The sequence below is a fragment of the Ammospiza nelsoni genome, chromosome 6 (genome assembly GCF_027579445.1).
Source record: "Ammospiza nelsoni isolate bAmmNel1 chromosome 6, bAmmNel1.pri, whole genome shotgun sequence".
Taxonomy (NCBI): domain Eukaryota; kingdom Metazoa; phylum Chordata; class Aves; order Passeriformes; family Passerellidae; genus Ammospiza; species Ammospiza nelsoni.
Window position 1 is genome coordinate 60,741,619 of NC_080638.1, and position 25,598 is coordinate 60,767,216.

General features: G+C 44.9%; 1 protein-coding gene across 1 annotated transcript; it reads left to right on the forward strand.

Annotated features, from left to right (window-relative positions):
* The first annotated feature begins 1,997 nt into the window (after positions 1-1,997).
* On the forward strand, positions 1,998-12,433 carry CCDC198 (coiled-coil domain containing 198). The gene is made up of 6 exons (XM_059474865.1): positions 1,998-2,236; positions 6,225-6,301; positions 8,957-9,043; positions 10,063-10,161; positions 10,981-11,146; positions 11,811-12,433. Exons 1-6 carry the CDS (start codon positions 2,053-2,055, stop codon positions 12,017-12,019), a joined length of 822 nt encoding a protein of 273 aa, XP_059330848.1. The 5' UTR covers positions 1,998-2,052; the 3' UTR covers positions 12,020-12,433.
* The last annotated feature ends 13,165 nt before the right edge of the window (positions 12,434-25,598 follow it).

Genomic DNA, 25,598 nt, shown 5'->3' on the forward strand with positions numbered 1-25,598 from the left:
CTAAAGAATACAGAAAAAGGATACTTACTAAAACGCTGAAAAGATAATAATGAAAATTTGTGACTTTCTTCAGAGTCCCAACACAGCTTGGCCCTGATTGGCCATTGAGCCAAAACAACTCCCAGCAGAACCCAATGGAACAATCACCTGTGGCTGAACAATCTCCAAACACATTCCACGTGTGAGCACAACACAGGAGAAGCAAATGAGATAATTATTGTTTTTCTTTTTCTCTGAGGCTTCTCAGCTTCCCAGGAGAAAAAATTTTTTCAGAGAATGTGAATGCCACAGTTTCCCTTGGTTCAGCTTTGCCCTGTGTGAAGGTGAGTAACAAACTGTGCCCTGAGTCGTGGCACTGCCCTGCCCTTGAGTTTTTCCCAGTATCTTCCTAAAAGCAAGGGCATCCGAGCACTTGGCAGCCAATGATTTCATTTTGACTGCAATAAATTTGCTGAAAAATCCAATTCTGGTGCAATCATCATCACTTACAAGTTCCAGCTGAGTTTGGGAGAGACTATAAAGCAGTAAATGAAATGGGAAAAAGGGATAAAATTCTCCCAGCTCTCCTGGCAGGGACTGTACCTAAGGGCACTGTATGGGACCAAAGCTCCTCCAGCCCCATGGTTCTACAGCACAGTACTCAGGAATTTCACTGAACTTCACAGACAGACAAAATAAAATAACATTTTGCATTAAATAACCTCAAGTACAAGAGCAGGATGAGCATCCCTGCCCAGGATCTCAGCTGGCCCCAGTGACCTGCAGCAAGGGCATCCTCCTGCAGCTCCCCTCACCCCAAACCTTCAGCTGCTGCTCTTGGGCTCTTTGCTTTTCAGAGTAAAACTCTCTGAGAAAAGAACATGGGCAGTAAAGGGGACTGGGGAGCGTGGGGAGCCTGGCAGGATTTTGGCAGCAGCTGGGTAAAACAGATAAAGCACATGGGTAAAACACCAGATAAAGCACCATGGGCTTGATCATCCATGTGGGTTTCCACTGCTCCCACACATCCATCCCTGCATTTAATTCATGATTTTCCAAGCTGCTTAATAGGAATAACCTGTTCTCAGCTGGGGAGGAAGGTAATTAAAATAAAAAGGAAAAATAGACAGTGAGCATTGAAAAACTCTGGGGGGAATCAGGGCCTTGAAAAGAAGAAGGGAAAAAAATATAATACAGGCCAGGCTGCTCTGCTCCCTCATAGCCCATGTGACCTGGGAAAAGCAAAGTCATGAGAGATGTTGGTGCTTTGTGGCTGAACACATGAACTGGTTGGGATTTTCCAGGGATGAATATTTTCTCCTGGGTGCAACCTGGTCTAGTGGAAAGTGTCCCTGCCCATGGCAGGGGGGTGGAACCAGAAGATCTTTAAGATCCTTTCCAACCCAAACCCTTTTACAATCCTATCCTTTTATGAACTATCAAAAATGACTCATTTATGCCAATATTCTCAGTTAGCTTTGCCCTAAAGCTGCATTTTTTTCCAGCAGTGTCCTCAGGCGGCAGCAGCAAAGGAGGGGGAAACTCCTGGGCCAAGCTTTACACCTAGGCCAGGCTTTACTCCTAGGCCAGGCTTTATTCCCAGGCCAGGCTATATTCCCAGGCCAGGCTTTATTCCCAGGGTGCTTCTCCCATGCTAGATGGGAGATATTTTAACCCTCCTGGAGCTCCAGGGATTGAATTTCCTTCCAAAACCTGAAGATTTAGCACAAGAGCTGCTTGGAGAAATACCTGCAGGCCAGCTGAGGTGGTGGTCCTGGTTGAAAATCTCTTGTAGGTAAAAACCAAAGTTGAGGTGGTGACCCTGGCTGAAAATCACTGGTAGGTAAAACCCAAAGTTTCTCCAGGGCTGGGCACTGGCTCCTGAGCTGCTTCCCCCTCTGTCCTCCCTGCAGAGGAATGGCTGGGAAGGGTCAATGTTTAACCAAGGTGGGAAGGACATGTGTGGGAGCTGGCAGGGCCCTGGCTGGCTGACAGAGATCCCTCTCCATGCTCAGGAGGGAGGATGGTTCCTGAGGGCTTTTCCTGCTCCCCTCAGAGCCCTGGCTCTGCAGGATGGGCCTGAGCTCCTCCAGGGTGACCAGGGTGGCCCCAGTGCCCACCCAGGGGGATGTGCCCGCTCTGGGTGCCCTGCAGGGGCTGCCCACAGAGCCAGGCCAGGCCCCAGCCTGGGGAAAACCAATATTCCAGCTGGAACTGCCTCCTCTGAGGGAGACCTGGTACGGGAGAGCCGCGGCAGGTGAGGGGGCACTGCAGGGACGTTGTTGTCACCTGGGGTCACCGAGGCTGGGGCTGTGCTGGCTGCACTGGGGGTGGGTGCAGGGGGGCTGTGCTGCCTCAGCTGCTTTGTGCCATTTGTGCCATTTCCAGCGTGAAAAAAATGCCAATCGCTTGTTTTTAAAATGTTAAAAGTTTAATAATAATAATAAAATGGTTGTAAGAATAGTAATATAATTAGAGTAATCATTTGGACAATTTGAATTAGGACAATTTGAGAAAATAGAAACAAAGAGTTATGGAGAGTCCGGGTACCTTTTCTGGGCAAAATAAGCCCAAAAAAGGACCCACGTTAACAGAGGATTAACCCTTAAAAGCAACAGCCTGTTTCATATTCATACACCTCATACATGATGCATAAATTCCATTCAAACACAGGATTCTGTCTGGGCAGTGTCAGCTTCTTCCTCGTAATCCTGACGGCATCTTCTGGACTGAGTGAGGCAGGAAGAAGTTCATTTTTTCTGATAATGGAGCAATAAATTCTCTTCCTCTGAAAGATTTAGGTGTCCTGTGGCTGCTATCTCAGTGCGAGTCCTTTCTTTAGAAAAAAGTATCCTACATAGTATAGTTTCTATATAGTATAGTTTTAACCTCATGTTATAACCTAAAACTATATTTAACACACTACTTAAGAATATTAACACAACATAGCATTCTAACACAACACATGTAATATTCATTTTAATATTTGTGAAAAGCCAATCATAAAATACACATTTTTCACAGCTGGATGTTTCAGCTTTGGGAAAACTTATTTTTCCCCTTCCACTGTTTTGGAATGTGTCTCACTCAGCAGAGCCCAGCTCCTTGCTCTCATCAGGCACCCTTGGGAGCAGCTCAGCATCCCCCTGGCACCCCCTGTGACCCCATCCCAGCCCTGCCCTGCCCACCTGCCCCTGCCAGGCACAGCTCTGCCCTGATCACAGTCAGATCCTGGCCAGGTGAAGCTCAGCACTGGAATCAATGATGAATTTTCAGGAGCAGAGGAAGGCAGAGAGCCTGGCTGTGCTTCCCTACAAGCAGCCTCCAAACTCCATCCACTCCCAAATCCTTCCCAGAGCTCTGCATCCTCTGGAAGAGGAGGTGCAGCTCTCCACAAGGAGCTGGATGCTGACAAATGCTTCCCACAGCTCTCAGGGCAGTGTGGGGAGAAACATCCATGAAAACCAGGGTGTGTGAGGAAGGGCAAGGCAGAGGGAGGAGGATCTGCACCCCCCAGCACCCCCTCCCTGCTCCTCCACTCCCAAAAATCAATTTCTGACCCACACCAAGCAGGGTTAAGCATTGCTGCTTCACCAGAGGATGGGTATCTCCTCCTGGATTGTTCATCAGATGGCATCAGGAAGCAGTGAGAGCAAATAAACCTCTGGAGTGATAGCAGTGACATTCCCAGAACTGAGGTTTGGGGGAGAATACAAATCAGGTCTTGCTGTAGAAAAGCAGGTTTTATGTGCTCCACGAGAGCAAGAACAGCCAAATGTTCCTGTTCTGGGAAATTATCACTGGGCATTTAACAAATGTTTGTTTTAAAAAAGTGTATTTTATTAAAAAATTAATAAATGCAATCTTCCATTGCTATCCATTTTCAGAAACAAGATGAGTATGCTCAGGAGGACTTGAGTGAAGTATTAACTCGAGCTGCTGTCTAAATAAGCAAAGCCTCCCAGAGAACTGGTTTTATTTGGTTTATGAGGGTTCAGCTTGGCTTATTTTAAACCCAGATTCCCCCAGAGGGGAGGATCTGCTGCTGCTGAAGTGCAGGGGTGAAAACCAGGAGAACAGGAGCCACAAGGATGCCTTGAGCTGGGGTTTGGTGATTTGGGGACAGCCAGCCCCCAGCTCTGTATCTGCAGAGCACAAGGACAAATGTCCTGCAGGCCTCATGCGTGGATGGCATGGGAGGGAAAAATTCGAAACAACCCCAAACACAAACCATCAAACCTCATAAGGGAGAAACAACTTCCTCAAAGCCCTGCCCTTCACCTGGACAAGCTTCTCCTAAGGCACAGCCACCTCCCAGTGCTGTGTCCTTGCTCCCATCTCCATGGGCCACCTCCTTCCCTTTCCTTTCCCCTCAGAAATTCCCTGGGCACCCACTGCCTGCAGACAGAGGCAAAAATTCCCTTTTTCTCTAACAAGTTGCTATTCCACCATGTGCTCCCTGCAGGTTTGTCTCCAGAGGAGCCTCCTGTGCTGGAAATTTTCCCCTCAGGCTCCCATTCCTGCATGTGTGGAGCAGCCAGAGCTTCACTCCGTGGTTAAACATTGCCAGAGCTCTGCAAAACATTTACCTGGTGGAGGAGGCACCATCTCCCAAATCCCAGCACCTCACAGGAGGAGGAAATTCCTCCCTCTGAGGGTGGTGGGCCAATGGCACAGGGTGCCCAGAGAAGCTGTGGCTGCCCCTGGATCCCTGGAAGTGCCCAAGTGTTCCAAGGATGGGGCTTGGAGCAACCTGGGATAGTGGAAAGTGACTCTGGGATAGTGGAAAATGGGAAAAAAAAATGATCTTTAGAGTAACTTCCAACCCAAACCATTCCATGATTCTGTGGTTGTCTTCTGTCTCTTCCCCAAGAGCCCAGCCTGGTGATTTTCCATGAGGTTCAATGAAGTCCCCCATAAACTGACCTCCAAAATACTGCTTTTCTTGTTAAATATGACTAAAATTTGATTAAATTTGACATCAAAAAATGTGATTAAATTTGACATCAGCTAATCCTCTTCCTGCACTTTATCCCCAGCTCTCCTCACTTGCCACCTCCTCAGGAGCTGCTCAGCTACACCTCAATGAGCTCCATGTGTAAAATGTCATTTGAATGCATCTGTTGGGGTGAAAAGGTGGGATAAACAGATAAAATGTTGTGTGAAAGAAATACTTCCTGCACATGCAGGTATTTATTTGTGCAAGAAAAGAACAAAAAGGGCAGTGGTGTCTAGCTGAGAGCACCAGCATAGAACAGACCCGAGCCCAGATCCTGTCCAGGGCTCAGAGAAAGCTCTGCCCTAATAACTAACAGGGATCACTGGTGTGTGACACGTTCTTTTGGGCTGAGTTCAGGCTCTGGGAGGGCACCCAGACCTTTAATTCCTGCTGCTGCAGCCCAGCTCTGCCACAGGCAGCAAATCAGCAGAGCTATTGCTCAGTCCCACCAAAAAATAACAACAATCAGGGGCTGAGCAGCAGGAAAAGACCCAAACTCTGCCTGGGCATGACTTTAACTGGGCAGGCAGCAGAGATCAGGGATTGCTGGCCAGCTGATTGTGACCGTGTTCACAGCGGTTTTCAGATGAGGGAAGAGATGAGAATCTGACTCCATGTTTCAGAAGGCTTGATTTATTATTTTATGATATAGATTACAGTTAAACTATACTAAAAGAATAGAAGAAAGGATTTCATCAGAAGGCTAGCTAAGAATAGAAAAGAAAGAATGATAAGAAAGGTTTGTGTCTCGGACTCTCTCTGAGCCAGCTGACTGTGATTGGCCATTAATGAGAAACAACCACATGAGACCAATCACAGATGCACCTGTTGCATTCCACAGCAGCAGATAATCAATGTTTACATTTTGTTCCTGAGGCCTCCCAGCTTCTCAGGAGGAAAAATCCTAAGGAAAGGATTTTTTATAAAAGTTGTCTGCGACAGCTGGTGGTTACAGGGCATGGGATGAGCAGAATCCCTTGCCCACCCAAATCCCAGGGGCTGGGAAAGGCACAGGAGACACAAGGATGGTGATGGTGATATTTAAAAGCATGAGTGTCTGTAGAGGTATTTAGAAATCACAAGCACACCCACTTTACTCCTGCAGCCAATAGAATATTCCGTGTGTCACTGGAATACACAGCCAGGGACTTCAGTGGGATCTCCAACCAAAAAACAGGGCAGAAAGATATGGCTGAGTGCACCTGATGACCCAAAAGTAACTTCATCCATTTCTTCAACCTTTAAGGGCCCCTCTCCTGGAACACCTTGCCGGGACAGGATGGGACCAGCATCATCAAGCAGCACCCACCTCGAAGGCCTCAGGTAAGGCAAATTGAAATATTTGTCTCCGCAAGCCAGGTCTCATAAACTCCTGGAGATCTATTTCACACCCAAGATAGCTCAGCTACCTTAGAAGGCATAAAATTTTCCAGCCTGGGACAGAGTTTTATGCAGAGTTTTACCCAGTTTGGGGAATTTTTGGCCTTCCCAGCAGGGCAGGGTGATGGGCTGGGGCTGTGGGAGGTTTTCTGCCCCCATCCACCCTGTGCTGTGCTGGTGGCCTCGGTGCCTTCCTGGGGTGATGCCAGCCTGGAGCACGGCTTGTGGTGGCACATGCTGCCATCTAGTGCCACCTTCCAGCTTCATATTTGCCTTTTTGGGTTTTTTTGATGCTAAGAGGTGTGTATTGTCGTATTTTCTGAAAAATCCCTTCGCCAGGATTGCTTCTCGTGGGAAGCTGAGGAGCCTCAGAGAAAAAAGAAAGCAATAATTATCTGATTGCTTCTCCTGTGTTTTGCTGCTTTGGAATGTGGTCTGGAGATTGTTTACCAACTGGTCATTGTTTGATTGGTTCCATGTGAATTGTTTTTAATTAATGACCAATCACAGCCAGCTGTGTCAGACTGAGGCATCAGTCACGAGTTTTCATTATCATTCTTGGTAACTTTCTGTCTGTATCCTTTCTCTTTCTTTAGTATAGCTTGGTATAGTATTCTACAATAATATGATATGATAATAATATAATATAATATAATATAATATAATATAATATAATATAATATAATATAATATAATATAATATAATATAATATAATATATAAGCTTTCTAAGAACATGGAGTCAGACTCATCTCTTCACCTCATCCTGGGGACCCTGCAAATACCACACTTGGCACTGGGGATTAGTGGGGAATTGTCCCTTTAAATGACACTGATTTTTCCTCCTGGATTTTTACAAAGATCCAAAATGACAGCTCAGGATTCAGCAGCAATTCAGTGCAGACATGGCCCTGTTGAGTCTTAACTTTTTTTTTTTTGTTAGGATTGGGGTTAAATGTGTGAGATGGCATTTTTTATTTGGATTGAGGTGTTTATTCGTTTATATTTCTATTATAGTTTTATAAATTGTGAGTTTTATAGTATTTTATTTCAATACATTTTAAAAATAGAGTTGTATCTCTTTTTTTATAAGGTTTTTTAAGGATAAATTGTTTAACTAAGAAATTACACTTAAATTATTTTTATTTTTAACCTAATAACTAATTATTTGTGATTTGTAATGTCGACATTTTTATTTAAATGTATAATATTAGTTAAACTTATGAAGAAGGACTAGTTTTTTTATAATTTTTTTATCTTATTATATATATTTTAATAATATATTTTAATATAGAAATATTGAATAGTAAATATAATCTATTAATAATAAATAAAATAATAAGTTTAATATGAACTATTAAATAGTGTATAAATATTATTTTAATACATATTTATATATTTATATAAATATATATAATATATAAATGAATAATAATTAAAAATAGATATAGATATATTTTAAAATATTTTTAAAAATATATTTTAAAGGTTTAAACTCTAAGTTTTCTACTATGTAATATTATACACTTTTATTTAAACTATATACTCATTATCTTAGTTTTGTTATTTAATTTTGGAAGCCTTCCTTATGGCCTCAGGTCAATGCAGTGTTCTTTTGGGGGTCAGTGCCTGTCAGGACAGAAAGTCTAAAATTCTCCGTGACCAGGGTTCCAACATGTCCCCATTTATTGGCCACTTGTTCATAATCAAGGAGTTAATGGTGTCCCAAATAAAATATAATTCATGTGTTACAAAGTCCTTTGGATGTCTCCTTTAATTTTTATTAAGCTGTACTGAGCTCCCCTCCTGGGAGGGACCTCCAGGTGGAATCACCACCCCTGGGAGTGTTCCAAAATCCTGTGGATGTGGCACTTGTGGGGACAGGTTTGGTGCTGGACCTGGCAGTGCTGGGACAATGGTTGGGCTTGATGGTCTGAGGGGTCTTTTCCAGCCTGGTGATTCCATGGACACCAAGCCATGGAATGACCCAGCACCACCTCAGAGCCTGGCGTGGTTTAAGGAGGTTCCTTGAGATAAAAACCCATGCTCAGAGCAGCCTAGAGCAAGGCTCTGCTTGTTTTCACCAGCCAGCAGAAAAGGAACTTTGTCCCATGCACAGCTCTGCAGAGAGAGGTCTTATTTAGGCCAGTAAGAGATCTTATTTAGGCTGGACAGAAGGAATGGTGCTCCAGGTCTCCTCGAATTGGGATCTGCCCTTTGATGACCTGATAGGATTTTTAAGATGATTAAATTATACACACTCAGCTTTGCCATGAAGCAATCTGAGCTGTGGTTTGGCTTCACTCTGGTCTTGGATGGAGCTTTGGGTGCTCTTGGGGCTCAAAGAGAAATAGCTGCAGGGATGGAATTACTGTCAAACTGGGGCTTTGCTGCCTGTGCTGAAATGTCAAAGATTTCCCCAGTTTTGCCACTCCTGAAGGACCAAATGATGTTCATCTCCCTGAGATGCCAAACTCCCTCCTGTATCCCAGGCAGCTGGGCCAGAATTGGAGCTGGAGGAATGTCAAGGTAGTTTCATATCCGGTTTAATGATCCTGTGGAATGAGCACTGTTAATATTATAAATCCTGGACTTGCAGAGGCTTGAACCTGCCATCCCTCCCCAAGCAATCGCTCCTGCGAAGTCCTGGAGTCGGCCAGCCGTGGCTGCAAGCCCAAAGCCAAAGGTAAGTGCATGAGTTTGTGCCCTTCCCCAGGCCATTCCTGGCTGCAGGCTCCTCTTTCCCTCCCCCTTGGGGCACCCTGAAGGGCAGAAGTTGGTGTTTAAGCCCTGGCTGTGCTCCTGGCCCTGGCTGAGCCCAGGACACCGAGCTGAAATGCTGCCCTGTGGGTGAGAGGATCCAAAATAAGGGGAAAGCTTCCTGATCTCCAGCATGACAGTTCCCTGGATGAGATGGACCTGCTGAGCCAGGATATTTAATATTTTAGAGGCTGAAAGTACGAGAGGCACGTTTTTAAATGAGTTATTTGAGCACCCATCACTTGCAGTTGGTGGGGAGAAGGGAGAGACCTCCTCACTCTCCCTGTCAGGAATTTGGAGCCAGGTGGGGCTCAGGCTCCTCCCGGGGAACAAGGAATGAGAGGAAATGCCCTCAGTTTGTGCCAGGAGAGGTTTAGATTGGATTTTAAGGAAAATTCCTTCACTGAAAGCACTGTCAAACATTAGAACAGGCTGCCCAAGGCAGTAGTGGAGTCACCATCCCTGGGGGATTTCAAAGCCACATGGATGTGGCACTTGGGGACATGGGTCAGTGGTGGCCTTGGCAGTGCTGAGGGGACAGCTGGACTCCATGATCCTAGATATCTTTTCCAACCTTAACAATTCCATAAGTCTGATTTAAAGGCTGCAAACACTGTGTGCCACAAACATCCCCTGTAGCCCCAAACATGCAAATGCCATTCTTCCCTTTGGATCCTGAGATTATCTTGGAGAACCGACTCCAGGCAGAAACACCTGGGGGGGCAGAAGCACGAATTCATCATTTTAATGAAGTTTTTTTCCCCTCCTGCCCCTGAGCTGTGGGATGAACTGCAAGCACAGTGGAAATCTGTGCTGAATTCCTGCGAGCTGGAGATGCTGGCTGGCTTTATCTGGGAGTGCCCGAGGGGTTTGTGAGCTGCTGGCTCTTCCTTTCTCTTTCAGAAAGTGCAGGTGTATTTATTTGCATCTTTAAATACCTCGTAGGTGCTGGAGAAGAAGGGGCAAGGCCTGAATCCCCTCCCTGGCAGGAGGCAGCACTTGCACAAGCTTCGGATGCTGGACTTGACCCGCAAGCGACGAGAGGTAATGCCAGGGTGGATTTGGGGAGTGTCACAGACATCTTTTCATTAAAAATCCTTTCCTTAGGATTTTTTCCTCCTGAGAAGGTGAGAGGCCTCAGGAACAAAATGTAAACAATGGTTATCTGCTGCTGTGGAATGCAACAGGTGCATCTGTGATTGGTCTCATGTTGGATGTTTGGAATTAATGACCAGTCACGGTCAGCTGGCTCAGACAGAGATCCGAGCCACAAACCTTTGTTATCATTCTTTTCTTTCTGTTCTTAGCCAGCCTTCTGATGAAACCTTTTCTTCTATTCTTTTAGTAAAGTTTTAATGTAATATATATCATAAAATAATAAATCATGTAATTTCTGAAACATGGAGTCAGATCCTCGTCTCTTCCTTCAACATAAGACCCCTGTGAACACTGTCAGGGGAGGGGATGGGGGTCTCTCTCCCACGGACCAGGAGGCTTCAGACCTGTTGCTGGGAAGAGGAAATGAAGCTTTACCTGATTTTTAGGCAGAGGATTGGTGGGGAGCATCCCCAGGCCCCTGTGATCAGCAATTACCTGTGATTTTTCCAACGCTATGCCTTCATTTGGCCGTGACTCACAGAGAAACCAAAAAATCCCTGTCCCAGTCATGTTCTGTCATGTACCCACTCTGGCAGATTCCATTTGCTTAGGTTAAACTACTCGACTGTGCAATTATTAATTCCAGGGCCAAGCCCCTAACGCTGTGCCGCGTCGAGCTATTAAAGCACATTGAAGCACATTAAAACACATTAAAACACATTCGCGCCTCTGCTGCTTGTGTTGACAACTCATTTGCAAACCCAGGCGGAGCTGAAGAGGAATCTCCACAGGGAGGCGAAAATCAATAAGCAAAACATCAAGGAATTGAGCCCCAGGGATGTCCTTGGCACTCCCCAGAGAGGTGACAGCACCGGCAGCCCGGACCCCATCCCTGCTGGGCACAATCAGCGCTTTCCTGAAGACGACCCTGGTAAGTGGAATAATTTTCCAAGCTGATGTAAAACTCGCCAGCCCACCTAAATGTCATCAGAGGAGTTTCCCTGTGGAAGATTCATCCACTGCTCCATCTCCTGCAGGGATGAGAAGCAGGTTCAGGGGGGAAAGGCTGAGTTTGCAGGACGAAGCATTGGAAATTGGAATGCACTCACTGAGGCTGATCACTTTTTGGGTTTAGGGTTTTTTCCCCTCTGTCCCTGCAGAAGTGGATCTCAGCCTCCTCTTCATCCTGATCTGTCCAAGGGATGAGCCCTGTCCTGCTTTGCCTGCATGTGAAAACCTCTGGCACAGGCTGAGAGTGTTTCACCCAGGCTGGAAGTGCTTTAATCAGTGAAAAACTCACCTGAAGGTGAACTTCCACCAGGAGGAAGGGGAACAAACCTGGCTTCCTATTCCCTTGTGGTTCTCCACCTCAGCTCTGTTCCCCTTGGGGATAAAGCCATACTGCCAGACTGTAATTTCACCAAATAATCCTGAGTTGTGTTACACCGGCCCCAGACATGGGGTCTGGTGTCAGGATTTTCCTTACCTGCTGTCCACAGCCATTCCCAGCTCAGGTCCAGCTGACTGAGAAGCTCTGCAGCTGATATTTTATTTTTGATATTTTATGATATTTTATTTTTTTTTCTCTCCCCCAGGACTCTGCAGGGCTGAACCCTCTGCAGGCAGGAGGGGGAAGGTTGACCTGTGGTTCTGCAGGGAGCCACGGACCAGGGATCTATTCTGGGACTCCTCCAGCACAGACTCAGAGGAGTGGGAAGAGAGGATTCACCACAAACCCACGCTCGTGAGGACCAAGACAGAGAGAATTTCCCTCTTTGATGACTTCTTTGACAGGGATTTCTAGTGGCCTGTGCCAAAGAAATGAGCCCCAGCTCTGGAGGGCTGGAACCCCCCAGATGGAGGGGATGGGGCTGGAGACAGTGAGTGTGGAGTGTCACAGACACATTTTATGAAAAATCCTTTCCTTAGGATTTTTCTTCCTGAGAAGCTGGAAGGCCTCAGGAACAAAATGTAAACAATGCTTATTTGCTGCTGTGGAATGCAACAGGTGCATCTGGGATTGGTCTCATGTGGTTGTTTCTAATTAATGGCCAATCACAGTCAGCTGGCTCGGACTCTGTCTGAGCCACAAACCTTTGTTCTTATTCCTTCTTTTTCTATTCTTAGCCAGCCTTCTGAGGAAATCCTTTTCTTCTATTCTTTTAGTATAGTTTTAATGTAATATATATCATAAAATAATAAATCAAGCCTTCTGAAACATGGAGTCAGATTCTCGTCTCTTCCCTCATCCTCAGACCCCTGTGAACACCGTCACACTGGAGGAGTGAGGGGAAGACAGGGAAAGGCAGATATTTCTAGATAAAAACTACAATTTTGAGCTAAAGAGGACATTGCAGTTCTGTACCTGTCCCAGATGCCATCCTTGTTCTATACCATTGTCCCCTGATTTCTAAACCAGGGGTGTAATTGTGGCTTCTGAAAGCATTTTATTATAGAATCAGAATGGTTTGTGTTGGAAGGGACCTTAAATATCCTCTAATTCCAGCTCTGTAAGTGTTGGGAGTGGAATTTCTGTGAGTGTGGGCCAGTGGAAAGGACATCTGGGAATGAGGAGCTCACTGATGTGGGGTGAGCAAAAACCCCCTGGGTTGTGCGGCTGAATCAAAATTAATGGGGAATAAAGCCTTGGATGGAACAACAGTGAAATGGGGGCAGAGAGAGGAGGAGGGGGCTGGGGAAAGTTCTGGTTAACTCCAAATATCAAATTTCAACTGAAATTAAATGTTTCTCTTGCCTCTGAGTTACTCAATCCTCCCGTTTAAATTAGGGTTAACCTTTTCAAAACCACAAACCCCAGTTCAAAATGCAAGGTAAAATGATTCATTTAGAAAGTCTTTAAATTCCATTTTTTCACATTTCTAAAATTCCTCTTTCACTTTAGTGGATTTTGGTTTGATTTTTTTTTCAGTTTGTGGGTTTTTTTTGTTTGTTTGTTTGTTGGTTTTGGTTTTTTATTATTTCGTCTCTCCCGGTCCTGCACACAGAAATACATGTACTCGCTTCAGAGCTAGCCACCAGATTTATATAAAATCTGAAAAATCTGGCTTTGGTTCATTTTTTCCCTGTTCAGGGTTCAGTGCTGGGGAGTGACTGATGGAAATGGAGAAATCTCCATCTTCTCCTGCAGACATTCTCCCAGGGATGCTGATCAAGCTGCAGCACCTCCCAGGGATTTTAACAAGCTGCCCTGTTCCAATCTCACATTTCAAAAATATGATTATATGAAGGTGTCTGATCTATCAAAAACACTCTCACAGTTTCCATCTCACGTAAATTGAATTTTTTTATTAAATGATCTCATTTTCCTTACGAAATAATTTGTTACCTGAGAGGGAACTTCACCCAATTCTCCTGTATTCTATCTGGTTGTCCCTGGAGGTCCATAAAGATCACCAAGTTTATGGTGAATTTTTTTATTACATGATTTATATAAAAGGAGATTTCAGTTAAATATCACAGTTACTTTAACGTGGCAAACTGGGTAAGTAGGTGTGAAATATGTGTATTTTATTATTGGCTTTTTGCAAATATGAAAATGAATATTATATGTGTTGTGTTAGAAAGTAATGCTGTATTAATTCTCTTAAGTAGTGTGTTAAATATAGTTTTAGGTTATAAAAAATGTTAAAATAGAAACTATGCTATGTAAGATATTTTTCTTAAAGAAAGGACTCACAGCGAGATAGCAGCCACAGGACACCTGAATCTTTCAGAGAAAGAGAATTTATTGCTCCATTATCAGAAGAAATGAACTTCTTCCTGCCTCGAAGGTACTGTCAGGATTCAGAGGAAGAAGCTGACACTGCCCAGACAGAATCCTGTGTTTGAATGGAATTTATGCATCATGGATGAGGTGTATGAATATGCAGCAGGCTGTTGCTTTTAAGGGTTAATCCTCTGTTAACGTGTGTCCTTTTTTGGGCTTATTTTGCCCAGAAAAGTTACCCAGACTGTCTGTAACTCTTTGTTGTTATTGTCTCATATTGTCCTAATTCAATTTGTCCAAATTATTATTACTCTAATTGTATTACTATTTTTTTAATAACCATTTTATTACTATTACACTTTTAAAATTCTAAAAACAAGTGATTGGCGTTTTTCACATAGGGGACTGATGAAACACAAGAGAGGGAGAGATTTCCCCACCAGCTCTGACTGCCAGCACCAGCTTTGCCTCTGTTTGTAGCTGCTGACCAAAGGCATTAACCCTTCCTGGTGCCTCCTGCTTGTCCCCCTCCCTTCCCACCTGCTCTTTCTGGAACAACCAGGGGGCAAAGCATCCTCAGATCAGCTCCTTGCTGCAGGCCAGGGGCTCCAGGTGCAACAAACATCATTATCATCACAGCACTTTCAGGTGGAGACCTGATCCTCCCATTTTTCAAGCCAGAAGAGCAAGATCTGAGTCAGTTCTGGGTTACCCAGGACAGGTGAGGCTGGTCCTGCATCCCTGTCCCCAACTCTGCTCCCTCCCACAAAGCTGTTGTGGTGTGTCTGCACTGCACCCTCAGGTTCCTGATTTCCACAGCCAGGAAAAGAGCAGGAGACACATTTTTACACTTATTTAAGGGAGTGAGACACCCATGGCTGACTCACTTTCACCAGAATTTATCTTTATTGAAAATCCCAGGCAGAGCAGGAGCTGGAAATCACAAAGCCCTAAATCAAGCTGGAGCCTCCACAGCCAGGCTGCCCAGGACTGAGCTGCTGTGTCCTGATTTCACCTGCTTTTGACATCCCTGAATGTATGGCCCATTACAGAATGTCTGCCTGCTCCTTGGGGAAAACTGCACTTTGGAGAAAGCCCACACACCATGTGGGATCTCACCAGAAAAACACAAAAACAAACCCCAGCACGGGGAAGGAAGAAGAGGAGGAATCATTTTAATGAGAAGGAGAGCTGCTCATGGCTAATGAGTCCATGTCTGGAGTCTGTGTGTTTTAAAATGCCCCAAGAACTTTGCTGATGAACACAGTCAGTCTGTGTGAGCTGGAAATACCCTGAGAGCTTCGAGCTCAGTGCTGAGGGTGTGCTGAAAAGGTCAATGATTTAATGGGCTGGAACAATTAATCTGGCACTTGTCTATACACCTGTTCTCTTAATGATGTGACACATCATCCTTCTGTGTTCCCATCTGTCAACAATTAAGCTATAATTGGTGGAAATGCAATTTATCTCAGATAGAGCTGATTAGTTCTCCAATAATGGTGCTGCCAGCCTTGGGAAGAGTGCTGCCCACGGAGAAGTGTCTGTGGACCACTCCATCCACATCAGAGCCTGTGCAGAGAGACTCTCCGAGCATTCATTGATCAACCTGCAGCGTGCAAAACCTGCCCTTGCAGAAGGGGTAAAATCAGCAAAGCTGCTCCCATTGCAGGGGGGATGGCTTCCCAATGGCAGAGGGCAGGGGGAGATGGGATTTGGGAAGAAAAAGGGTGCACAGAGAATCCCTGGATCCCTGGAAGGGTTCAAGGCCAGGCTGCATGGGGCTTGGAGCAGCCTGGGATAGTGAAAGGTGTCCCTGGCCATGGCAGGGATTGGAACTTTAGGGTCCCTTCCAACCCAAACCATTCTGTGAGTCTCTGAAACACTTCTGGTGCTCAAAACTGTCTGTCTGTGCTGTTCTTCATTGTATTAATTCATCATAACCTGTAGAGAGGCAGGTGGCATCTCATCCTCTGCTCATGTTTTCCAACATCCTTCCAGACACCAGAAATGAAAACATTTCCTTTGTGACTAAAGGTAAAACACAGACTTTTCTACAAACTGCAGAAGATGGGGGGGAAAAAAACAACCCAACCAAGCTCCCACAATGTGTGTTCTGAAACTCAGCCATGGAGCCTTCAGGGAGAGGAATTCAGCTCCCAGTTCCAAATGCTGGAATCCTCGGAAGGCTGAGCCAGTCCAGGCAGCTCTGGGGAGGACACAGCCTGTCCCTCACCACATCTGACACACACAGCTCCAACCCCGGTGACATACACACAAAAACCAGAGTCTGGGCCCAGCAGAGCCCCTCATCAGGCTAAAAATGTGTTTTTGTGGCTATCCCACACTACCCAAGGCTTTAGGGCAAGGCTGGATCCTTCCTGCAGGTTAGAGGAGTCTCAGCCCAGATTCAGCACCTTCAGAGAATTCAGATTATCAATTTTCACCAAAAGAGCAAAGAATGGAGATTTTACACAGTCAATGATGTGGGGATGGACAGCAGCAAGTGCTACAGCCCCTACAGGAGATGTAGGACAGATTCCTGCCCCAAAGGGCATTGGGTCTCCCCAGGGAAATGGTTATAGGATGTTTTTGTCAAACATGGCCAGAGCAAGCCAAGTTCTTCCAGCTCAGGTTTAGCTGAACTGGTTTTGCTGAAGCGTGAAATCAAAATGATAATGCTCAGCCTGAAGTCAGCACCAGCCTGGTGAAATCATTAGCAATTAAATGTACAATTTATAAGAGGAAATGTCAATGAACTGCACTTCTGTATTTAAAAATGAGCCGGGGTTGCTGTAACACCTCTGTAACCGTTCCTGAGAAAAGAAAAATTAATTACACTTAGCAAAGAGAGGTGTTAGGTAAATAAAGCTGAACAAAGCCCTACTGTAACTGGATCTCATGGACTAGTCTGGATTAATGGGATTTTCTGACCTCCCTGGGCTCAGTCCCACCTGGTGCTCAGAGCATTTGACCTGCTCAGGAATGTCTGGGTCTCCAGCATCACATCACATCCCCTTCCCCAGTGCACACAGCATTCCAAAGCAGGGAAAACCCCCAGATCTGAGCCACTGGGGTCCATCAGCATCCCTGTTAAACCCTTTGTGTGCCCTGGGAGGTGTGTGACAGGCTGGGATTGCTCCAATCTGCTTACACAAAGCTGCACAGAAAAAAAAACCCCGGGAGCAGCGACTTGAGCGGCTCCTTTTCAGGCTGTACACCAAGATTAAATCCTTATCACCAGCTTGGAAAAACACCAAGCTCGGCAGGTTCTTGTGTGCCTCACCAGGTACCCTCAGACTGCTCTGCCACAGCACAGCCCCAGAGCTGCTGTTTGCCCTTAGCCACAGCTCCCAGCATCCTTCAAATAATTCCTGAAAAAGGCCAAGCCATGGCACAAGGGTCCTCTGGTGAATTTAGAGGAAGGAGGCATTTGAGCCTCTTTACCTGCTCTCTTCCTGCATCTGAGCTGGCTCTCCCTGGCAGCAGGGATGCTGCAGGTTCTCTGTCCCAGTGGGAGCAAAATCCCCCTCCGCTGATGCCACAGGGCTGCCCACCAATCCCTCCTGCTCTTGAAGGAGGCAGGAAAAAAAAAATATTTATTTCTTGCTTAGCACAAGGGTTGGAGCTTTTTGCCACCTACTGACACGTTGTGGGAACAGCTCAGCCAGAGAATTCCCGCGGAAAGGCTCAGTCCTGCCCTGGCACCCAGCCCATTGTAAAAGCAAGAGAAAACGATGCATCTGACTCCTCTGATATCAGAAGGCTAATTAATTACTATATTATACTATGTATTATTCTACTATACTTTATTATAGTAGAATATATTTACTTTATTATACTATATATTATTCTACTATACTATTACTTTATTATACTATATTATTCTATACTATATTACACTGAATCTACCAAGCACTCAACTCCACTGCCCAGAATCTCATGACTGTCATCCACACACCTGGAGTAAATTGGTCAGTGAATCAAAGCACACCAGAATCCAATTAACAATTCCAATTACCAATAACTAATTATCAATTCCCTTCAGGAACCTTCCACAGTGCATCCCACTTGTGAACAACAAGAGGAGCAGCAATTGAGATGAGAATTGTTTTTTTTCCTTTCATCATTCCTCATTTCATCATTCCACATGTGAGGAATCATTTTTCTTGCTGGCAAACCAAATCTTGCTTTCTTCCCCTTCCATCTTGCCTCAGTTAATTTATTTTTTTTTTCCCCTTTCTCTCCACCTAAATTCCCTTTCTGGCCAGGTTGGATGGGGCTTGGAGCAACCTGGTTTGGTGGGAGGTGTCCCTGCCTGTGGAATTGGAATTAAAGATGATTTTAAGGTCCTTTCCAACCCAAACCATTCTGAGATTCTGTGGCATGAACCTGTACACAGTGTCCCCACAGGAGATGTCATTTACAGGGGAGCTGTAAATCTGGGGGATCCCCACCTGCCCAGAGCCTCTCCCATGTTTTGCTCCATATTTTTGGTCATTCCCATCAAAGCTGATGCTCCCCCTCAGGGATGGGGCAGAGCAAACCCTGCTGTGTTCCTGATCCAGCCCCAAATTTCCCTGATTTCACCCAAATTTCAGTTCCTCCTGATTCACAGCTGACACCCACCCTGGCATTAACTGCTGGTCCATGCAGTGTGATTTAACACCCCAAATTATCCATTTTGCTCCATTAAAATATTAAATAACCACTGTTCTGTGAGAAAAAGAGGGACAAAAAGGAGCAGTTTTGCAATCACTCCTTGCAGATACACATTTCTAATTAAACACTGAAGTCCAAGCAGGTGTCCCTCACTGGTGGCCACTTGTCCTCTGTCCCAAACATCACCCAAACCAACCAGCACAGTTCTGGACTTCCACAAATTCAGGCTGAGCTTAAAAACCAGGCATTACTCCTACTTAACACACAAACCACCTCCTTCTGCATAGCCAAGTTGACCTAAAAATGCAGATTTTTGCCACACAAAGATGCCTTTGAGAGCTGCTGGAGCTGATTTTTTTCCCCCCAATGTTCTTCTTAGGAAAAAGCTTCTGGAGCTTCATTTGGCTACATTGCACTGCACAGGGACTGTGAGGCCATTGCTGCTGCCCTGAGGTGGGGATTGATAAAATAAGACACTTAATTTTCTTAATTTTGCTTAATTTTCTGAATTTTTCTTTATTTTCTTATTTTTCTTAATTTTCTTATTTTTTCTTAATTTTCCTAATTTTCAAAATGTGTCTGTAGACCTTTGCAAAATGTATTTTAGAAAATTCTGCTTTTCCCTAAGAATCTCCCACTCTTAAAAACCAAATAAACAGAAAGCCACTGAGGTTTAGAGCAGGGGTTTGAGGTTTGGGATTTTTTCCTCTGGTTTTCATTTATTGAAATCCCTGCTTTTCAGCCACTGCAAGTTAATGCTGCTATTTTTGTAAAGTTGATTTGTAACAATGAGCTGGCAAGATGTTACTGAAAGAAATCACAGAAATGTGGCAGAAAATGCTAAAGCATGAGGAAAAAAAAAAAAAAAGACAAAAAAGACAAAAAAAAAGAAAAAAAGAAAAAAAAAGAAAAAAGAAGGGAAGGCCTTCTCTCTGCAGCAACTTTTGGTTTCAACTCTTATTTCAATTTGCCATAATATCCTCATAATAAACCACCCCTAGTGCAACTTGAGGTGATTTCCTCTTGTCCTGTCACTTGTTCCTGGGAGAAGGAACCACCCCCAGCCTGGCTAAGTCTCATTTATATCCGGGGGAGGCTTCAGGCAAAAACCATCCATGTCCTGGAGAAAGAGAGAGGTGGGGAGTTAAATTCCTGCTCCTGCTGGTCCTGGGGTCTTGCACTGCCAGATGGGACAAAAATTGGGGGTTTTGGGGCTGGAGTCAGAGCCACCTTGGCCTCAGGAGCCAATGGTCACTGCTCTGATTTATTTTCCCAGCTCTGCCCTGTTCTCTTCTGTCACATTCACATTTTATGAAAAATCCCTTCTCCCAGGATTTTTCTCCTGGGAAGTTGAGAAGCCTCAGAGAAAAAGGAAAACAATTCTTATCTCATTTGCTTCTCCTGTGTTGTGCTCATGTGGAATGTGTTTGGAGATTGTTTACCCACAGGTGATTGTTTCATTGGGTTCTGCTGTGAGTTGTTTTCACTCTTTGGCCAGTTGAGGCCAAGCTGTGTTGGGATTCTGGAAGGAGTCACCAATTTTCATTATTATCTTTTTAGCATTTTGTAAGTATCCTCTCTGTATTCTTTAGTATAGTCTAGTTTAGTATTCTTTAATATAATATAGATCATAAAATAATAAATTAGCCTTCTGAGAACATGGAGTCAGATTCATCATTCTTTCCTTCGCCAGGGCACCCTGCAAATACAATATTCTTCCTTTCTTCCATCCCATGGCAAGAACCCCTGTCTGAGATCCCAATCTTTGGTGTTTGAAACTTGAGGTTTTCGCCCCTCTCAGCTGAGGGGAAAAACCCAGGAGTGAATCCAGAGCTGGGCTAAAGCAGCTTCCAGAGCATAAAGGGACCCCAGAAGAGTTAGAGGGGAACTTTTGACAAGGGGAATGGCTTTAAATTGGCAGAGGGCAGGGTCAGATGGGATATTGGAAGGAATTGTTCCCTGGGCACAGGGTGCCCAGAGCAGCTGTGGCTGGCCCTGGATCCCTGGAATCTTCTCCTACCATGGCAACACAGATATGAAGCTGCACATTATACAAGGCTAACTCCAATTTTTTCCTCGTTGGATGCAACACACTGACGAGTTTTCTGATCCAGGTGTTTAAATGACAGGAGTCCAGTCTTCATCTGTGTAAGATGGGAAAAAATAATTACAAAACATTAAAAAGATTTTTAAAACCTCCAACAAAAATTCAGAGAAATATATGAGTTGGAATTAGGCAGAGAGGGAAAAGGCTTTTTTTTCACCCTCAGCAAGAAATGTCATGTAAGTGGCTATTGAAATAGTTAAAATGAGCGAGTTCTTCTCTGTTTCAATAGTGGCTGTTGAAATAGTTAAAATGAGTGAGTTCTTACCTCTTCATTTCAGCTCTCGAGTGCTCAGATTCTGTACCTGATGTTCCAGTTTAGCACAAAGAGGCCTGGCTTTGTGAGGCTTTGTGCTCACACCAGGAGCTGCAGAGGGCACTGAGATCTGGAGCAGGGACTGAACCTGTGAGGGGAAAAAACCTCCACAGAAAACCACTGCCCTTAGCCCAGATGGGTCCAGCTCCAGGAAAATCCCCTGCCTGGGGCCAGTCCTGCCTGTTTGGTGCTGAGCCAGGCTGGGGGCGCTGCCCTGGAGAGGAGAAGGCTCCAGGGAGAGCTCAGAGCCCCTGGCAGGGCCTGAAGGGGCTCCAGGAGAGCTGGAGAGGGACTGGGGACAAGGGATGGAGGGACAGGAGCCAGGGAATGGCTGCCAGTGCCAGAGGATGGATGGGAAGAATTCCTGACTCTGAAGGTGATGGAGCCCTGGCACAGGTGCCCAGAGCAGCTGTGGCTGCCCCTGGATCCCTGGCAGTGCCCAAGGCCAGGCTGGACAGGGCTTGGAAAACCTGGGATTGTGGAAGGTGTCCCTGCCCATGGCAGGGTTTGGAATGGGATGATCTTTAATGTCCCTTCCACTGCTGCAGCCTATAACACACCCAAGACAGCTCAGCTACCTTTGGAGGCATAAAAATCAGCAGGATGGCTTCTGCTGCAGTGTTGGGAACAAAAAGGTTTAATAAAAGGCAAAATAATATGCAAAGAAAAATCGAGTCACGTGCAGGAGGTTCTTGCCCCTGGTAAAACACGTCACAAAAGCGATTATTTCTTTGTTCACTTCTTTTTCTATTAAATTGATCAGGTGGGTCTTTTTGGTTTCTGTCCAATTAGCCATCCTTAAGTTTGAGGTGAAGTCCCCCGGGCCTATGAGGTGGCTTTTTCACCTAATGAAGAAGAGAAACTTCTGGGCTTATTTCCTTTCTGAGGAGACAAAAGATAGTTTTGTCCCTCCATCAACAAGGAGCACAACCCTACACCTTCCAACCCAAACAATCCTGTGATCCTTTGGTGGCTGATTTCCCCAAATTTCAGTTCCTGCTGACTCACAGCTGATGCCCACCCTGGCATTATCTGCTGGTCCACGCAGCTGTGATTGAACACCCAAAATGTTGGTCACTGAGGTCTGCTTTTGGAGGTGTGGCTCTTCTGCAACAAAGGCTCCACAAAATCTGCGAGAGCGTCGTAAAATTTGGCTCAGTGTCCCAAAGCATTTCCCATCAGACAGGAGAGAAATAATGAAATGCTTTTAGGGCACCGTTTTCCCTGAAGTCACCTCCCTTCAGTGTCAGGTTTTGCCAGCCATAAGCAGAATCCCTGAGGGACCGGAGCGATGAGTCAGGTGTAAAATGGATGTAAAACGATAAAAGGTGTAAAACTGAGCTTTCCCCTGGGGAATCCCTGTCCTGCAGGGCTCCTGCAGCCCCCCAGCCCCATGGCTATCACCTTCCATCCCTTCCCTGCTGCCTGCTTTGGTGGCCAGGTGTAACAGGATTCAGCGGTGCTGATTGCACTGATTAACACGCAAATCACGCCCCGGAGCCTTGGATGCTTCCTGCAATTCATCATCCTCTTGGCACGTTTCAAAAAGCCCAAGAAAGATGATTAAAAAAAAAAAAAACAAAACAAAAAAAAAAGACAAAGAAAGACATTAGTCAGAAAAACAAAGCAAACAACAGTCCCCAAATGTGAGAGCAGCATCAGGTCAGGCTTTCTCACTGCTGCCAGGAGAAGGAAGGTGTTACTTTGGTGACCAAATTAATGCACACCAAGCCCTGACCTTGAGGAAATGTCCCTGCTTTCAGAGCACAGGCAGTAACCCAACACCTGGAGGAGCAGCACACAGCCCACACAATTAAAGGCTGCTAACATGAAACCCAGCCTTCCATCCCAGACACAGATCTGGGGTTAAATGCTCTGGGAGATGGGGAGAGCAGAGTGAGAGAACAGCCTGGGGTCTCTTCCCATCCCCTTGGGTGATTTTACCAGCCCTGAGCAGGTTCCTAACCTGCCACACCTCCTGTTGCAGTGAAACTTTTCCCAAAGGTTCATGGATTGCAGCCCCTTGGTCCCTTACAGCAAATGCAGAATGTTTTGTCAGAGAAGTTCATGGATTGGGGTTCTATTCCAGGATGAAGACGATGAGGTAAAGCCGTGACCTTGGTGAAGGCTCTGAGGGATCCCTGAGCATCCATCTCCCTGAGCATCCATCTCCCTGATGTCCTTCGGAGGGGACAGAGCTGGCCGCAAGGCCATGGCCATGGTTTGGGATGCAGCCCACACCTCCAGCCTCCAGAAAAAAAAAGGATTTTGCACAAATTTTTAGTTTGTTCCCCTCTCAGTGCCTGGCCAGAAAAAGACAATAACCCCAAAAGTGTTCTAAGGACATATAAAGCTTAACTGAAAGAAAACAACTGAGCTCCCAAATGGAAAAGCAGGATTTGTCATTTCAGGTTTCCCAGGTAAAGCTTAAGCTTGTTTACCAAGATGGATTTGGGAGATGTGATTAATTCCCTGCTCTTAAACTTGAGAACATTTATCTGCCTGCTTAAACCATCCCAGGGGAGGCTCAGCTCTCTGAGGGCATCACAAAATGCTGCTGAGCACCCCTGGATGAGGAGGAAACCCTTCCCTGGCCACATGCATGGCAGGGTGATGCCTGGAGGGGCTACCTGGAACAAGAGTTAAAGGAATAAAGGAAAAAATAAATTTATTAAAAGGCCTTCAAAGGATTCACCTTGGGCACTACAAGAGCCCAACCATGGTACAACCCAAGATGGACTCCAAGTCACGAGTTTTCACACTTTTATAACTTTTGGTCCATTTCCATATTGGGGTTAATTGTCCAGTTCCAGCTTCAGGTGATGCTGTCCCATCCTCTCAGTTTGCTCCCCTCAATTCTCTGTTATTTGCACTTTTTGGGGCGGAAGCTGCAATGGTGTCCTTGGTTCTGGGGTTGGAAAAGGATTGTTTTGTCTGACTGAACTGTGAGGAGAACTTGCTAACAGTTTAGTTCAGACTCACACACTAAGGCAGTGCAGAATCTGAGAAATATGCAATCCAAAACTTAGAGCATCAGGGGTTTGTTGGGCACAGAAGTTGGGAGCAGCTCCTGGAGAAGTCCCTCTGCTTTCCCGCTCCTCTGGGAGAGCCCTTGCTGCCACACCAGCCTGGAGGAAGAAAAATTAATCAGAGGGTCAGGAAAGGCAGAGGCTGAAGGGCAGGTGATTGTGTTCCTGGGGAGATGGACACAGGAGCAGGGGTCAGTCTGGGTTGTTTTATAACTGAGGAGGAAGCTGCTCCATGGGGCACACGCAGGGAGGGCAGCCAGCCCTGCCAGGGCTCAGCTGGGAGCTGGGAGCGCTCACTTGTGGTGGCTGAGCTGCTCTCACAGCCAAACACCAAGGTGCTGCTCTCCCTGCCCTCGTTCCAGCTTCTCCTCTGCTAGCTGAGCCTTTCTGGGGGCTGCCTCAGTTCATCACCCAGCAGAACACACATCACCAGGTGGGTATTTGTGCTGAGGGACACACTCTTCTCAGAGGAGGGCACACACTGGCTGCAGGCAGGGCTGCTCTCCCACCCTGGCTCTGTGAGCTCTGGTAGCCCAAACTGCACCAGGAGCTCATTGTTTTCACCACCTCTCAGATGTTCAGGCATCTCCTCCTGGCCACACAGAACTGCTCGGCTGGATGAGCTGCTGCCCTTTCAGAGCAGCCCCTCCTGACCCCTCTGCAAGAGGCATCACCTTGTTGGCATGCTTTGCAGCCCCAAATTATCTGTGAATTTCCCCTCCCAGCCCCAGGGTGCCCATCTCTGTGCATGCAGGGGACACTGGGGACAGCTCATGAGCTTCACACCTCTGATTTCCCAGCCCTGACACTTCCCTCCCCTCCTATCCCTTATCCCTTTTCTCCACATCTGTGTTACCCCACCCTATTTGAGGCTGTTGCTATCAAGGAAGAATCTGTTTCACCAGGCTTGGTTTGCCTCAAGTGTGTAAAGCAAATATAATATATGATATGTGATATATAATATATAATATATAATATATAATATATAATATATAATATATAATATATAATATTCTTTATAAAATATTTTTAATATATACTATATTATATTAATAGTATAGAATATATAGTATATAGCTATATAGTATATGCTATATAGTATATACTATATAGTTATATACTATATATTATCGCATATATTATTAATATATATACTATAATATTAATATAGTATATATTATTAATATAGTAATGTTAATAGTATATAATATATATTATATATTATTAATATTATATCTTATATACTATATAATATAATATATATTAATAGTATAGAATATATAGTACATAACTATATAGTATATACTATATTAACAATATAGTAATATTAATACTACTATATTAATAATGTTATATTTTATATTATATAGTATATAATATACTTACAATATAGTATAATATAGAATACATTATATATTATATATAATATTATACTATTATAAGTATATTATACTATATAATATATAATATATTATATATATAATACTATATATACACTATATATATTATATTATATTATATTATATTATATTATATTATATTATATTA

Excerpts from the sequence above, each read along its gene's own strand:
- CCDC198 (XM_059474865.1), top strand. The coding sequence starts at position 2,053 with ATGGGCCTGAGCTCCTCCAGGGTGACCAGGGTGGCCCCAGTGCCCACC. Across the intron at positions 6,302-8,956 it reads ACCCACCTCGAAGGCCTCAG|AGGCTTGAACCTGCCATCCC; the intron begins GTAAGGCAAATT and ends CTGGACTTGCAG. Across the intron at positions 10,162-10,980 it reads TGACCCGCAAGCGACGAGAG|GCGGAGCTGAAGAGGAATCT; the intron begins GTAATGCCAGGG and ends TTGCAAACCCAG.